Raw genomic sequence first — 16,061 nt, forward strand, 5'->3', positions numbered from 1 at the left:
CAGCGTATTCTTAAACAGTGTTGTTAAACCGTATTTAAAAAGATCAAGATTCGAATGATAAAATGGAAGATAATTATTTGTTTGGAAAAGTGCAAGTGGTCTCAAACTACATGACGTTTAAAACAGCCTTATATATTTTAAAGTGTAATACTTTACATGGCCGGGAATATAGGAGTGCTGGTGACGTCATAGAGCCGCGACGTGACATCAGTCCTCGTTAGTATAGTGGACAGTATCTCCGCCTGTCACGCGGAAGACCGGGGTTCGATTCCCCGACGGGGAGTTTTTTTTTGCTTTCTTCTTTCGTCTTGATGACGGGTATTGCTTAATGTTTACGTTTTTATACAGAGCTGTTAATATTGTATAATATACATAATTAGATGGTATTATGTCCATACATGTTGTATATTTGGACTGGTGAAAAATTACAACTCTGTTGAATATAAAAAAAATGTTGTCTAGTTTCTCCTGTTTAATTTTGATATACTGTTTCGATATCAATCTTGTCTGTCCCGTCCTGTCCAGTATCGACCCCATCTGTCCAATATCTGCTCGGGCAATTGGTATCTATCTCATCGGTCTCTGGCTTCCTGTCAGTCCACGCCAGACCGCTACCTAATGCATGACTCCCCATTGCCCGTAAAATAAAAGGCTTTTGTGAGAAACGTCACGCATTTGGGTTCTTCTCCTGTTCCGGTTCATGACATACACAAAATTACTTTTGGGCGACGAATGAAGTCAAAAAAGAAAAAAAAAGACAACAATGAAAAAAGAAAAAAAGTCACGAGAAGATAAGATAAAATAAATGCAATCAAGGAGAAAAAATGAAGAAACAATAATCAAGGTAGAAAAAATAATAAATAGGTTTGATTTTTTTTTGAAGAATACAGTGCCTGGAAAATGAGAAAAAGGAAAGAAAGAACAGGAAAAAAGAAGAAAAAAATGAAAATGCTTTAAAAAAAAAATAGAAGGAAGAACTTTGGGGAAAAGGATAAAAAAAATGAAATGGAAGAAAAAAACAGGTCCTTTTACAATATACACAGATGCCTATCATGTCACTGGGCTGGCATACAAGGTCCTGTTGACCCTTTCCTGTACTGAGGTTGCATTTGAGCAGAGATTCTCTGGGGAAAATTGTGTAAAAACCAGAAGCCTTCGCAGTTCCTCGTTAGTATAGTGGACAGTATCTCCGCCTGTCACGCGGAAGACCGGGGTTCGATTCCCCGACGGGGAGGTCCTTTTACAATTTGCGATTTGTTTGCACATTGAGTCTGTCAAAAAAGAACATTCCGTTGGGGAATTTTGATAATTGTTTTGTAAAACACTGACATTGCCCACACGCAAAAAATAAAGTAAAAATACCAAAAAACATCAAACGAAAATAAACTTTCTTTCGTTTTTTTGTATTGCTTTTGACATTAGCAAATCCACACAATATAGCTAGCTATATAATTGGCAGCACATTGAATTATTCTTTGCAGGTCAGTATTCAAAAGTATGTTTTTTATCTCTTATTTATTTTTCACCATGGCAATTGGGTTGTAGAAAATCCAACCCACCTTGAACGCATCACACAGCTCAGGCCACTCTCAAACCAGCTTTTAACATTGCACACATTTTTTTTATTATCATACAGTGGTTACAATGGTTGATTATAGAATCTTTACAATTGTTTTAACACTCACGTAAGCAGGAAATCTTTAAAAAAACAGACTTTCTAACGCGTCGGTTACGCCAGAAATGAAAGTCACGCGCTTCCTGTTTACTAGTTTTAGTGAGTTGTGGGAGTTGTAGTTTGTTTTGTAGATACGCTCGTTGAATGTAACGGACTCCAAACTACAGGCGGATCCGTGCCGCGCATGCGCAGTTGTGATTTTAAGGGGCGGGTATGGCAAGCCCATCCTGAATGATTTGCCGACCACCCCTCAGATGTCGAACTGAAAAGGTAAGCGTTTTTCACTCTCAACATTTCTGATTTCGATCAAATTTACGGGTTGTGTTTTGTGTAAAATGGTTGTTTATAGTGTTTGTCGTACATACTGAAGTTTGCAGATTGCACAAAGTGTTACACATTAGCTTCTCGACGTTACATATTATGTTATTATACCGTCGACTCAGTTGCAGCCGACTTTCGAAGCATTTTTGATATTGCAGCTGTAAAATAATGCATATAATGTGAGGTTCTTAGCTTTTTTATGTATGTATATGTTTTTATTTTAACCAGACCACCTTATGAATAAAGGCCAAACTTTTAAGGTTGCAACGTGATTATGATGTCATGATATTTTCCTTGTGCAATGATTCTTTTCTTTTGTCATCTGTTTGTCTTTGAAGGGCATCAGAATCACATCATGACAGGTTTGTCACTTCATTTTTTTAAGAATTTGAATTATCTTGTCATTGGCTACAACGTGATAGGACACCTCAGGTAATTAAGACTTAAAATGGGAAATTAAGATTAAAAACAAATGTCAGGATAAATAGGCTAAAATATTTATCAGGTGGTGCTTGGAGACTGGTCTAAGGAACAAGTGTATCAGATCAATAGGGCCACATATTTCCAAAATAAGTCCAGAAACAATCTTTCTAGCTACCCTGGTCATATCCCTCAAGAGGGGTGACCGGCCGCAAGACAAACACATACACAAAAACAAAGTAAGATAAAAGGAAAAAGTTGCAAAAAACACAAAAAAATTGACCATGACCAACTCAAATACCCAAACACCTAAACAAGTTGAGCACCTCGGCATCCAAGTCGGTCATGCTTTCGTCCCTCTAGATCAAGGGTGTCAAACTCCTTTTAACTCGGGGGCCACACGATAGAACAAACATTCTGTCAGGAGCCGGACAAGTAGATTAAAGAGAAAGAAAAAGAGATGACGAAATAAGAGAAAGAGGGAGGGAAAAGAAGAGAGTGGGCGGGACAAAGAAAGAGAGAGAGGGAGAGAGCGTGAGAAACAAAAGAGATAAAAAGAAGTCGTGAGAGAGGGGGAAAAGAAAGGGAGAGGAAGAAAGAAATCCAAAGAAAAATAGAAAGACAGAAGGAGAGAAAAGAGTAAAGAAAGCACGAAGGGTAGGAAAAGAGAAAGAGAAAAGTTAGAGCAAAAGAAGTTAAAAAGACACAGAGAGAGAAAGAGACAAAGAGCAACAAAGGAAGAGAAAAAGAGAGACACAGAAAGTGAAAGAGACAGAGAGTGGGAGAAAAGGTGTGTGTGAGAGAGAGAGAGAGAAATAAATACAAGTACAGTGTCTTTGTGAGAGGCACCTGGCTTTGGCAACATCAAGTTGACATATTTCAACCTGCAGCTTGTTTTTCTCTTGCGCTTCTCTGAGTGTTGTCTCGCGGGCCGGATTCAATCCCTTAGCGGGCCTGATCTGGCTCGCGGGCCACCTGTTTGACACCTGTGCTGTAGATGAAACGGGACACAAGAAAGCAGCCATGTCACTTGGGTCAGGATGACACAACACACTCTTCTGTCCGACAGCTTTCACTGGTTTACCCCTGCCGCATCATAGAACGCGTCTAAACATCCCACTATCCTTTTACAACACCTTTCCACTCATTCCTATCACCAACAATCACTCTAGCTTCCATTGCATTTAGACCTCTTTCCTGCAGTGCACTCATAACACCATCCATCCACATCAATCGCGGTCTTCCTCTTGGTCTCCTTCCATTGACTTCTGCTCTGTAGATCATCTTCAATATCCGCTACTCGTCCATCCTCTCCATGTGTCCAAACCATAAAATATGAATACTCATTCTTCGGTACATAAGCAAGATATATTTTATTCCACAGTCTTGTCCACTTGTTTAGAGAGGCGATTACCCTGAGGAAGAAATTGTCTCTGAGCCTTTTAGTTCTTGTTTTAAGGGACCTATAGCGTTTGTCTGTGTGCAGTAGGTAGCGGTATTGCAAGCTAGCAATGAGTCCCATGCTGGGCAGACAGCAGCTGTTGATTTTCTGGGCTGTGTTGAGAACACTGTTAAAAAAATATCTTTAGTGCAAAGGTCTCAAACTTTTAGCATAAAACGGGACACTCCCCTTTGAGGAGTTTGACACGCTTTCTATATTTGAACTTACATTTATAATAGGTCCACATTTTCTTTTGCAGAACGGGTAAACAACTTCCCTCCCCTACCTCAATTCGTAAAGGTGAAGCCATGTTTTTATCAAAATATCGAGGAGGAAATCCCAGCCCAACATCAGCAGTTGATCCGGCGAATCTTCATACTTTGGATAAGTGAGTTGTGTTGTCAGGCGTTGGAGAAGAAGACTATTCCCTGTTTTTGTTCGACTGTCGTCCTTTGCAGTGTATTCCTCGACGCTGAGCCTGAATGTGATTAGCTGCATCGCCTGGTGGGCCGGAGGTGGTAACGGCACCAATTTTGGGTACTCGTTGCTCTGGCTTATCCTCTTCAGTCCTGCAAGTTATGTCTGCTGGTTCAGACCCATCTACAAAGCGATCAGGTTTGTTACTGTGTGAAGAAGGAAATGAGAACAGAAACAGTACCCCATGATGCTTTAACTACAAACGAATCGGTTAATTTTATTAAATGTCACATGCATACAGCATTCTGCTTCACAACTCACGTTTTAATACGGTAAAAAAAAATTTTTTGTTGAAATTTGCTATCAACTGAATTGGTCATTCTTGGCGCCTAAAAATTCAGCCCGACCCGACCCGAGTCGCGGGTATATAATCCCGAACCCGACGGATTAACTTGATTTGATAAACCTAAAGCTTAAATTTGCCGCATCTTCGGCCGAGTCCCTCAAATCAAGTGTGCACTGCAAGTGCTGCGCCAAAATGAACAGATTGGTGCCGTAGTGCGCGTTTCGACGACTTGCAGCGAACGAAAGTGAAACTAAACGAAGCGGCACGGAAAAGAAAATCATACTCTGCAGATGCCAAGCTGAAATAGTGAAATATTTGGCCAAAAAGCAGAAAGAAAGTTTATAAAGCTTGTAAGCTATTGGCGAGAAGCGGAAATGACGTCTGACGTGAGGGAGGTGGAAGGAGGAAGCGGTCCGTTTTTTACCCCAACACCGAGGATGAAATCTTCTTCGGAATTATTAAATTTGAGTTAAACTGATAGTTGGTAAGCATTTTCTTTTTTTAAATAATTACTTGAGGAAAAGTAAGAGCATGATGTGCAGATCCCCCACAAAGAAGGTGAAAAAAGAGAAAAAAATGGCGAGAGAAGCCCCTGACAGGCCCAACTTAATGATTGACATTTTAAGCCCGAATCGGGCCCAAGATTTTACCTCTTAAATAAGGTTTCCTCTGGCTCTTATTAGACATTTAAACTTGTCTAAAAATGTACAATATTTTCTGGACTATAAGGCACACCTGATTTCTTCTTTGAGTTATTTGTTTTAAATGAAACTAATACTATAGTAAGAACCAGGGTTGCCTTCAAAAGACACCAGAAAATAGAAAAAACGTGAATCATAAACCTTAAATATTGGGAGATATGCTTTTTACAACAAAATTAACTTCTCTCAAAAATGGTATCTGAATGTAGAAGCATTTCATTATAATTTCGCTTTTCCAAACTTATTGACCGTGTTTTCTAGTCTATAAGGCGCTCTTTCGAATTTCTGGAGAATTTGGGGATTTTAGGTGCGCCTTATAGTCCGTAAAATACGGTAACTCTAACTGGGGAACACTAGTGAAACCTTGTCGAGTGTGCTGTAGAATCTTGCCCGGAAAAAAAAGGTCACTGTGCAAAATATTTGTATTCTTCTAGTGCAGTGCTTCTCAATTATTTTCTATCACAATCCCCCCTTGGAAGAAGAAATCCTCTTGCGGCCCCCTCAAGAAGTCTGTCTCCTCATCCGGGTTTATTATTTTTTCCATGCTCCATTTCGTATTTACACTTCATACACTATGCCTTAAGCATGGCGTGGAGGTTGAATGCAAACAAAACACTTCCAATGAGAGCGCCACTGCTCCCTAGTGTAGTGGAGGTGCAATTGCACTTGATTCTTTGGAAAGTTAAAAAAAAAAAGTTCTAGGTCTAACGCTTCCCCTCCACCATTATTTGAGAACCACTGCTCTCGTGTAAGATTCATCAATAATCGGTAGGTGGCAGCAGATTACCATTTGGTTTTATACACTATGTGCTCATGAAGTTGTGCAGGGAAATATATATATATTTTAAAATGAAGCTGTTTATGGTTGAACTGAAAATATTATGAAATACATCAAATAAATATTGTGCACATCATTGTGTTGATTTGAATTATTGTTTAAAAACAGATAAACAAGACATTTTTTAACATTTGTTCCTTGGAGAATTTATTCCAACATTATTTGTTACACTGGCAGAAAAATTCTGATCGTTTTAAGTACTTTAGTCATGTTTTGTTAATTTTCTAAAAAAAGAAAAAATATATATAATAAAACCTGTAAAACATATCATTTGATAAAAACACAACCTAAATGAATAGCCACGTTGACCACAAATGGTCAGAATAATTGAATACAATCATTCTAGGAAACATGATAATTTAAGATTGAAAAACAAGAAAAACAAAAATCTGATGCCAGGTATTCATTTTAAAACATTTTCAATTAACAGTGTGACCCGAGATTTTTTTTACAAAATACTGCGTAACAACATTTAATTTTATAGTGTAGCGCAACCGAAAATGAGTGCTACACAGCCCAGGTAAGACTATAAACTACGGAGACTCAAAATGACCAAAACAGACCATTTTCTTCTCACTTTTTGGCAGGCTTTTCACGAGCAAGATGGCCGACACTTATGTCAGCTCCCTCTAGGTAGGGGTCTTTTTATGCAATAATTGAAAATTATTCAACGGATATTTTAAAACAAGCACCTTTGTGATATATTACGTAAATTTTGCCTTTTATTCAAATTAATGAGGTTTTTTTTTACCACGAGGAGGCCCTAAATAATACACACTGTCCCTCTAATGGAATTTATTTGGAGAAACACAGCTCTAACAACTCAAAAATAGAACTGTACTCTGTCAAGTTACCTCCAAAAAGTTATCACTATCCATCCATCCATCCATTCTCTGCACCGCTTATCCACAGTAGGGTCGCGGGGGTGCTGGAGCCCATCCCAGCTATCTTCGGGCAGTGGGCAGGGGAGACCCTGAACTGGTTGCCAGCCAGTCGCAGGGCGCACAGAGACAGACAATTCACTCACTCATTCACACCTAGGGATAATTTGGACCGGCCAATTAACCTGACAAGCATGTTTTTGGAATGTGGGAGGAAACCGGAGAGCCCGGAGGAAACCCACGCGAGCACGGGAAGAACATGCAAACTCTACACAGGATGTTCAATCTCATGACCTCAGAACTGTGCCGCACACGCGCTAACCACTGTGCCACCGTGCTGCCCAAGTTATCACTATTTAACCTCTATTTTCTGTTCTGTTTTCCGTTCTTTCAACAGGGCAGATAGCTCCTTCAACTTCATGGCCTTCTTTTTCATCTTCTTCTTTCAGCTCGTGCTAGCTTTCATCCAGTGTTTAGGCATCAACAACTGGGGCATTTGGTGAGTTGCAATTCAGAATGTTCTTTCAACCAAACGTGCGTTTAACCAAACTGACTACAGTAATACTTGTTGAATCGCATGACTGACTCCGAAGTGGCTGGATCGCTACGATTACGGTTTTCGGTTACAATGCGGGAGCTGCCACGGTGATGCTTCTGACCACGCTGCTTTTAACAATAGTGACCATCTTGATGGCGCTAGTGCTCGTCAAGGTGAGAGATCTTCCACGCACGACCGCACACATATACACATTTACTATCATCTCTTTTTATCACAGTTAACAGTGACCATTTTTAACTGACCCAATGCCAATGTTCCCTCTAAGCTGCGTGTGTGCGCAATTGCGCACTACCCAGAGCTTTCCTGCGCACAAGAAAATCTAGCCAGCTCACAAAAATCAGGGCTCGAAATTGCTAATTAAGAAGCCACTGTTAGGTTCAAGTCTCTAACATTTATGATAAAACGCTCTGTAATAAAAGACAAAGAGAATCAATGATTAAAGATATACTTGCAAGGAGAGTTCGGAGAGTTTAGTTACCACCAATCGCCCAAATAACTCTGAAGAAATCTCCGAATCTCCTTTCTTTTTATTATGTTTTTTTGCCCTGCAATACATGCCTCTTTACTGAGGGGCGGGGATTCTATCTAACAAAGGAGACTGTTTTCTAACTTTTGCTACGTAGAGTTAATCAATCTTCTTTGGAAAGCTTGTCATCCGGCTGAAGATGGACGTTTTTTTTGGGAGAGCCTCCTTTTCCTTCTTCTCACGCTTTTTGGTGAAAAACAATCTTGAGTTATGGCATGAAGAGGTCATTCCAGGTCAAGATACATCCGTTGGTATGAGAGAACAAAACACAGTCTGTACATCGAAACACAACTCATGGCCTTGGAGAATGATTTACAGGCTGAGAACTCTTCAAAAATGGCTAAGAACATATATAACATATTAAATGTCAACTGTAGGATAAATATAGTTATACAATCCCATCAGCCACTCAAGTCAAAGTTACAGTGCATGAAGGTAAAAATACAAGGGTTGCCCTGACGGTGTGTTCTAAATGCAGTATTTTGAAGTCAATGTCGAAGTAGAACAAAGTTGAGTAAAGTCAGTAGAGTTTTTCGAGAACGGGCTCCTTCGGCTCAGCTCACTAAAAAGGACCGGCTCTTTTGGGTCCTAAACGGCTCTTTAGGTTGTTTTGCTTCTTTCATCCCTACATGACCAAATATTATGTGCACAAAATGACTTAAAGGAAGGGGGGCGATAGAACAAAAAAGAAAAAAAATACCAACTCGAAAAAGAAGTGAAAAAAAGAAACAAAAGGAGAATGAGCGAGTGAGTTGTCTGTCCCCGTGTGCCCTGCGATTGGCTGGTAACCAGTTCAGGGTGTCCCCTGCCCACTGGCTGATGATTGCTGGGATGGGCTCCAGCACCCCCGCGACCCTACTGAGGATAAGCGGTGTAGCTAATAAGATGAGAGGAGAGAAAAAGAGAAAAAAAGAGCAGGAAAAAGTCAGAAAAGAAGCCAGAAGAAAAGAAAGAAGCAAATAAAGGGAAAAAGGTAATAGAGAACAAAAAACAAGAAAAAAGTAACAGCTAGGAAAAAATAAACACAATGAGATTTTTTAAAAAGGAATTTTTAAAAAAGGAGAAAAAACAGGGAAAAAGAGGAAAAAGTTTGTGTTGCATTCAAATAATTTCCAATGATATCAAGTTAATCTTGTTGCCAACACTGTACTTCTACTAAAAATGTAATTAAATACAGTTCTGTATCGTGCAACCGACTCAATACCCCCCCAAAATGTTAGTATTATGCGACAAAAGATACCAGGAATAAAAGAAATGGAAATCTTGTGAAAGAATTGTAAAAACCAATAACGTTTGTCAATAGTACATGAGTCAATTCATTCAAAAGTGAAAAATAATTTGGCATTGCCGGAAACTGCAAAATGTAACGTGATGTCAAGTTCTGGACATGTTTGATAATGACTTAGTTGCCACACTTGGGATTGCTGTTGCCCACTGTTGTTTCAAGCGTTGCTCACCGACTTTGTGTGAACGCTCAGACCCGTAAGGAAAATTACAGGGAACATTGCTTGAAAGTTTCCTTCAGTTTTTTTTCATGGATTTTGAGACTTTTTCCCAACTCGAAACTCAACTGCAACACCTTACACGCTCTGGTATTTTCTTCTTCAACTGTCACAGGTACACAAACTGTACCGGGGTAGCGGAGGCAGCATGGAACGCGCTCAAGAAGAATGGGGTGCTGGCACTTGGAAGAACGCGCCAGCCAAGGGTGAGTTCAGCACCGTGGACCAAAATGTTCAAGGCCCCAGCTTGCCGCAATACCCTGCCGATGTGCCCACTTACACCGAGGACAACCGAAACTGGCAATAGCGCAGCAGCACCACTGGAAACCACTGCATCTCAAATCCAACCCACTTTAAGGGGTATTGTTTGTTTCTTTTCTCACGTACATTAAAAAAATGCAGTTAATCCAGGGGTGGCGAACAAGTTTGACACAAAGAGCCGAAATGTGAGAGTCAAAGAGCCACACCACGCACTTGAGACCAGTGTTGTCTCTAAGCTGCGCGCGTGCGCAATTGCGCACTGCTCGCACCTTCTCAGCGCACAAGAAAATCTAGCCAGCGCACAAAAATCAGGGCTCGAAATTACTAATTAAGAAGCGACTCAAGTCAAAGTTACAGTGCATGAAGGTAAAAATACACGGGTTCCCCTGACGTTGTGTCCTAAATGCGGTATTTTGAAGTCAATGTCGAACGAAGTTGAAAAGAAAAGTTAGTAGAGTTTGTCAAGAACCGGCTTATTCAGCTCGGCTCACGAAAAGGAACCGGCTCTTTTGGGTCCTAAACGGCTCTTCAGGGCAACAGCCTGCACGCTCATGAAATGTTTACTTAATTTCCCGACATTAGACGTAACCTACACAGATCATTGGCAGTCAGTTATGTGTCCAAAGCAGCATAAAAACAACAAATCTGCCAAATTCATTTCAAAATGTTATTTGTTTTAAACTCTGATAGATTCAAGTGTGTTTTAAGAGGGAAAAAAACTAAACATGAAACGAGGCAAAGAGCCACAGTATATAGAAAATATGATGAGAGGCAAGGCAAGTTCATTTGTATAGCACAATTCATACACAAACCAATTCAAAGTGCTTTACAGAAATGGCAGACAGGTTAAAAACCCACAATAAAAGACATTGAAAATTTAAAATGTGTTTTTTAAAATGCATTAAAACCACAGATAAAGTTGTTTTGCATTTTGCATCTCCTGCTGTCAGCAAGATGTAAATCTGAGTGTCATCTGCATAGTTATGGTAGGACACGTTATTACTGCGTATTAATTGAACAAGAGGGGTCCCAGGATGGACCCCTGGGGTACCCCACAGGTCACTGCCAATTGGTCTGACACATAGTCTTCCATCAAAAAGCCCCATTCTTATTGGCCAAGAGCCGCGTGTTCGCCACCCCTGAGTTAATCCCTTGACAGTTACATATTGGTCAGATGTTTCAACAAAAATAGCACTTTTTAGTCTACCGGTAATATTAAACCATGTTCGCTTTATGTATCTCAAGAGAAGCTGGAATGAAGAAAAGATAAATACAGTTGATTTGTCCACACAGTCAAAACTTAATGGAATGCTGATCTTAAAGATGCTGTACCCCAAAAGTTTGAATCCTGCGCAAGGACTTGCATGTTTTGTTTTTATCTGATAAACCAGGTACAGTAGACCCTTGAGATATGACATTATTCCGTTCTGAGGAGGGGGATAACCTATGCAGGGTTTGTATGGATGCTTGAAATCCTTGGAAATGCTTAATTTTAATCATGTGTTTTCAAGGATTGTGAAGTGCATATATTTTGGGGGAAGAACCGTGTTTTTTAACAATTCTGCTTAAAAATGACGCCAACACTGCTCTCCGTGGTGGCTTCGGTTTGCCATTGCATATCTTCCTTCGTGATTTACGGCAGTTGGCATCTGTTTGTATGGCATTGTCCTTTGAAGCATGATCTGAAGCATCGAGTCCCGGCCAAGAGGACAGTTGCATGCTAAACCTAAACGGGGCATTATGAAATTTGTATTACCGTATTTTCCGCACTATAAGGCGCACCTCGAAGTTTTTAATTGATTCAACTATCAGTATTATTTTCCCCCCATTTTATTAACACTCCACTTATTGAAACATGAATATTTTGTTTGTTTGTTTGTACATGATTCAAATTGAATCTTTTCTTCCGGCGCCGTCACGAATGGCAGCCACTTCAGCAGCTCCCGTGTTATTTTCGATTGTTCTCAGTTATTTTCGATTGTTCTCAGCTTAGGGATGCTGCTGGAAATGTGAATTTCCCTTCGGGGATGAACAAAGTATCTATCTATCTATCTATCTATCTATCTAAAAGCCTTTATTTTTTCAAAAGCTGACCATGCGCCTTATAATACAGTGCGCCTTATTTATGGATCAATATTAAGTCGCAAAGTCTTGCAACTAACTTGCAGCCGCCGACTCGATTTTCCCCCGAACGCCAAGTAGTCCGCGGTGTATGCTGGGATTTATTTACCGGCGTTTCATTGGCTAACCAATGTGTCAATCATCATTTAAATCGATCACTATTGGCTAAAGTTATTCGGAGGTAAAGGGGGCGGATCCGTTTTATCATTTACAGGCTGGCATAGGCTAAAGCGGCAAAACAAAGCCTGCAATTGGCCAAAAAAGATGAATGTGAATAGCACGTTGGGTTGACGGCATAGAGAAAGCATTTTTTACTATTCTGTATTTGTAAATATTTTATTCTCCTGGATTTACTACACTCACGGATATAAGAGGACCATGGTTGCACATTATTATTGAACACGACGACTTCGGTGAGCTACTCCGGCTATATATTTTCCCTGTATCTTGTTTCAGACTGAACTCGATGTTTCTGTGATAAGCGGTGCAGATAATGGATGGAATGGAGTGTCTATTTTTAAATTAAACTCAATTCCAAGTGTTTATTGTCATATGCACAGTAAAGTTGCGAGCGAAAAAGAAAATAGAAACTAAGGAATGGTTGGCATTTCTTGAATCCCAAGACTAACCTTCCGAATGATATTTGGAACGATGCATTTGAGTGATAGGTGACATTGTACGGACACTGTCTATGTACATGTCTGAGACACGTATTTGCTTCTTTGCAAGCTTTCGGAATGTTAAGGGGGTAATAAGTTTAACTGAACTATCTGACTGTTTTTGTAGCGCCTTATAATCCGGTGCGTCTTATGTATGTCAAATATAGGAACAAAAACTATTTTTTCGGGGTGCACCCTATAACCCGGTGCGCCTTATAGTGCGGAAAATACGGTACTGCAAGGATTACGTATCAATCACGGACATTTATTTTGGACCATGCAAAAAGTTAGGTGGTGTTTCCCAGTGGTAAATTCAAATGGGCAGAACTTCCAGCATGGGAAGGGATTTGTCTCAAAAGAAAAATATATTTATGATTTACTCAAGATCTAAAAATCATATTTCCTCGGTAAATGCACGCGCTAGATTAGAAGTCACATATGTAAATCGCAGATGCGGTATACTTGTTGCCCTGCAAAATACATGATTCATTCCAGATTTCTTCTTTTAATGGTACCTATGGCCTTGAAAGTCCTTAAAAAGTGCTTAAATGTAACCATTAAAAGAGTGTAGGAACTCTGTCTATGGTAATGCACAGGAAAAGTGTTCCAAGCCCCCGTTACCCAAGTTAAAAACATTAAAAAGAGTACTACTTATGTGTAATATACATTTAATGATTTAATAACATGACAAATAAAGGTTTTTACCTTTGGGTGTGACGTGACTTGCTGGTACAGTGGAGTGAGTGGATGGATGCCGATTGGGGCGGAAACGGCAGAATAAAATGAGGATTGTCATGCCCCGTATTTTTGCTTTAATTGTACAGTGGAACCTGGGTTCTCGACCATAATCCGTTCCAGAACCCTGTTCCAGAACCGATTTGTTCAATCACCAAAATCATTTTTCCCATTAAAAATAATGTAAATTGTTTTAATCCGTTCCAACACCCTGAATGTTTACCATGAATGTTTAACGTAAACATGAAGCTAACTTGGGCTAATCGTACGTTCGCGTTATCGTAATCTTCCGTACGAAAGATTATGCTAACATGAACGTGTAAAAATAAAAAAATCAGGTCGTTTAAAAGTCAATTAGCACCACAAGTGGCTAGCGCTTCATTGGAAAGGGGGCTTCGTTCCAACACCCTGAATTTTGGGCTCCGTTCAAACACCCTGAATGTTTACCTGAATGTTCGACGTAATCATAGAGCTAACCCAGACTAATCGTACGTTCGCGTTATCGTAATCTTCCTTACAAAAGATTACGCTAACACGAACGTGTAAAAAAAAAAAAAAAAAAAAGATAAAGAAAATAATTATGAATAGGATTTCTTACCTTTGTGGTGGTCAGCAGAAGGCGCATGTTGTATTCCCTAGCAAGATCGGAAACTCACGCACCTCTTTCATATTTAGCTATTATGTCTTTCTTAAAGGCAATAGTTGTACGAACAACTTTTCTTTTTTCAGCTGTCCTGCTTGCACTGTAGGAGAGAATGCAGGTTCGATAATCGATTAAGTCTTTTCGTACGTGATTCAACAAATGCACGGAGGCTGCCATGAGGGGGAGTTCTTTATTGCATCATCCCAAAGAACTCTGAGAACTTTAGACATAACAACGCTTTTATAGTTTCAATTGAGTACAACCCAAGAGGCGGCCCAGTCCTCACGTAACATCTTTGGAATTTGTTTTTCTCGCAAGGAAGATGCTGTCGTACCCCTATTAGGACATGTTTTTGAGTTTATGCCAGTTTATGTCACCTTGCCCTTCACCGTTATCTGTTGTCCTCCTGTGAGGAGGATTGTTGAAACTAATTCATCCTTCGAGACTTTCCCAAGATGTAAACAACATTTCTCACAACTGTAAGCAAGTCTTTCTACATTTCTTTCTAAATGTATGCAAATCTATTCTACAAATGCAAGTTTATTTTCTACAACATATCCCCCCTTTGGGAGTTTATCTCCCACATTGTGGGATACTCAGGTGTTCTCAAGGGGCTACCTGGTGCCCACGGGCACCATGTTGGTGACCCCTGATTTATAGTGTTAACTTGAGGGCGTAATATTCAACATGCATGAGATGAGATCTAATGCCTTTTCGTGTGTCGTCTGCATCTATAGTTTCTCAACAGCACCGACCTTCTTCGGAGGCATAGTTAGGGGCTAAAACACTCCGTTCACCGATATTAAAAGCGAAAGCAAAAAGGAACAAGTGTGCACGTGATAACAGTTGGTCACGAGGGGTGGGGGCGATCTACACGATCTACACCCGTACGCCGCTCAGCATCGCATCCTAGCGTGCCGGCGTTCGAACTCCGAATTTTTGACCGAACAGCGGAGCAAGAATTTCTGGAAATTTTTGGTCGAACACCGATTTGTTCGAACTGAGAGGCGTTCTAAAAGCGAGGTTCCACTGTATCTATGGTTTTAATATAAGTCCTGATAGTCCATCTGTTACAGCTATGCCAATTTTCGTGTGCCTTCTTCAAATTTCCTGATAATCACAAGCGGTAAAAAAAAAAAAGTCAAAAATAAAGCTGGGTTGGTGCATCCTAAGGGTCTACTGTAAAATGGTTAAAGCTTCTGATTTGCTTAGCAACAGATGGCGAAAAGCATGTGCCTTATATGCTGTATGTCTTAAACATCTGAGTAAGTCTTAACTATGTCACCCGTTGGACTCTTATTGTGAACAATGCTGCACGAAAACATTTCAGAAATCTTGCTGTATTTTGATATCTTTGCATTGACGTTTTGCTGACGGGCTTTATAAAAAAATGTGTCTTGTCTATTTTCTTTTTCATATTGTCCTCCAGTTTTGCATCTGCCCTCAATTTTATTACCATATACTGTATTTTTTTATATGTTTGTAAATATATCTACGATCACTGCATTTCGGTCGAGATGATGGATGTTTGTTCCAGAAGCCTTTAAATGTCAAGCTGTAAAACTAATAAACAAAATGATAAATTACAATTGAAACTGATTTGGGCAACAGCTATTCATCTAAAGTGTCACGGTTGCCATGGCGCCCAATTGGCCCCGTCCGTGTGGCCCCAGCTGCGGCTCATTAACAGATCGGCTTTCTGTCTTTTTAAGCTCAGTGCGCTCCCTGTTACTTGGTCAGTCCGTCAACGAACCTCTGCCCCGCAAGACGTTGGTTTCGACTCGGTCCTGTCCCTGTTGGTATTTTCCTGTATTGTTCCCGTTTATTTTGTTCTGTATAATATCGGTTTTCTGTTCAGTTTCAGTCTATTTTTGTCCTGTTTATTATTTTCTCCAGTTTTCGTTCCCATCTAGTTTATCGTTTATTTTCAATATCCTGATTCATTATCTATCCTGTCTGTCCTGTCCTGTCCGGTATTGACCCCATCTGTCCGATATCAACTCAGGCAGTTGGAA

At 40.0% G+C, this 16,061-nt stretch overlaps 1 protein-coding gene and 2 non-coding genes across 3 annotated transcripts; all 3 read left to right on the forward strand.

Moving 5' to 3' along the window:
* Positions 1-211: 211 nt before the first annotated feature.
* On the forward strand, positions 212-283 carry trnad-guc (transfer RNA aspartic acid (anticodon GUC)). Its single transcript has one exon. It is a non-coding gene; the product is annotated as a tRNA-Asp (tRNA).
* An 879-nt stretch (positions 284-1,162) lies between these two features.
* On the forward strand, positions 1,163-1,234 carry trnad-guc (transfer RNA aspartic acid (anticodon GUC)). The gene has a single exon. It is a non-coding gene; the product is annotated as a tRNA-Asp (tRNA).
* Positions 1,235-1,809: 575 nt separating this feature from the next.
* On the forward strand, positions 1,810-11,650 carry scamp4 (secretory carrier membrane protein 4). Its single transcript, XM_088349385.1, has 7 exons — positions 1,810-1,945; positions 2,335-2,358; positions 4,117-4,245; positions 4,316-4,472; positions 7,438-7,539; positions 7,634-7,751; positions 9,743-11,650. The coding sequence occupies exons 2-7, from the start codon at positions 2,352-2,354 to the stop codon at positions 9,932-9,934; spliced, it is 705 nt and encodes a 234-aa protein (XP_088205511.1). The 5' UTR covers positions 1,810-1,945; positions 2,335-2,351; the 3' UTR covers positions 9,935-11,650.
* Positions 11,651-16,061: the final 4,411 nt, after the last annotated feature.

Source organism: Urocampus carinirostris, chromosome 12 (genome assembly GCF_059441175.1).
Source record: "Urocampus carinirostris isolate Australia breed hairy pipefish chromosome 12, RoL_Ucar_1.0, whole genome shotgun sequence".
NCBI classification, from domain to species: domain Eukaryota; kingdom Metazoa; phylum Chordata; class Actinopteri; order Syngnathiformes; family Syngnathidae; genus Urocampus; species Urocampus carinirostris.

What these genes read in the sequence shown, in the direction of transcription:
- scamp4 (XM_088349385.1), top strand. An exon ending in AATCTTCATACTTTGGATAA is followed by an intron (nt 4,246 to 4,315) that starts GTGAGTTGTGTT and finishes CGTCCTTTGCAG; the next exon opens with TGTATTCCTCGACGCTGAGC. An exon ending in CCCATCTACAAAGCGATCAG is followed by an intron (nt 4,473 to 7,437) that starts GTTTGTTACTGT and finishes TTCTTTCAACAG; the next exon opens with GGCAGATAGCTCCTTCAACT.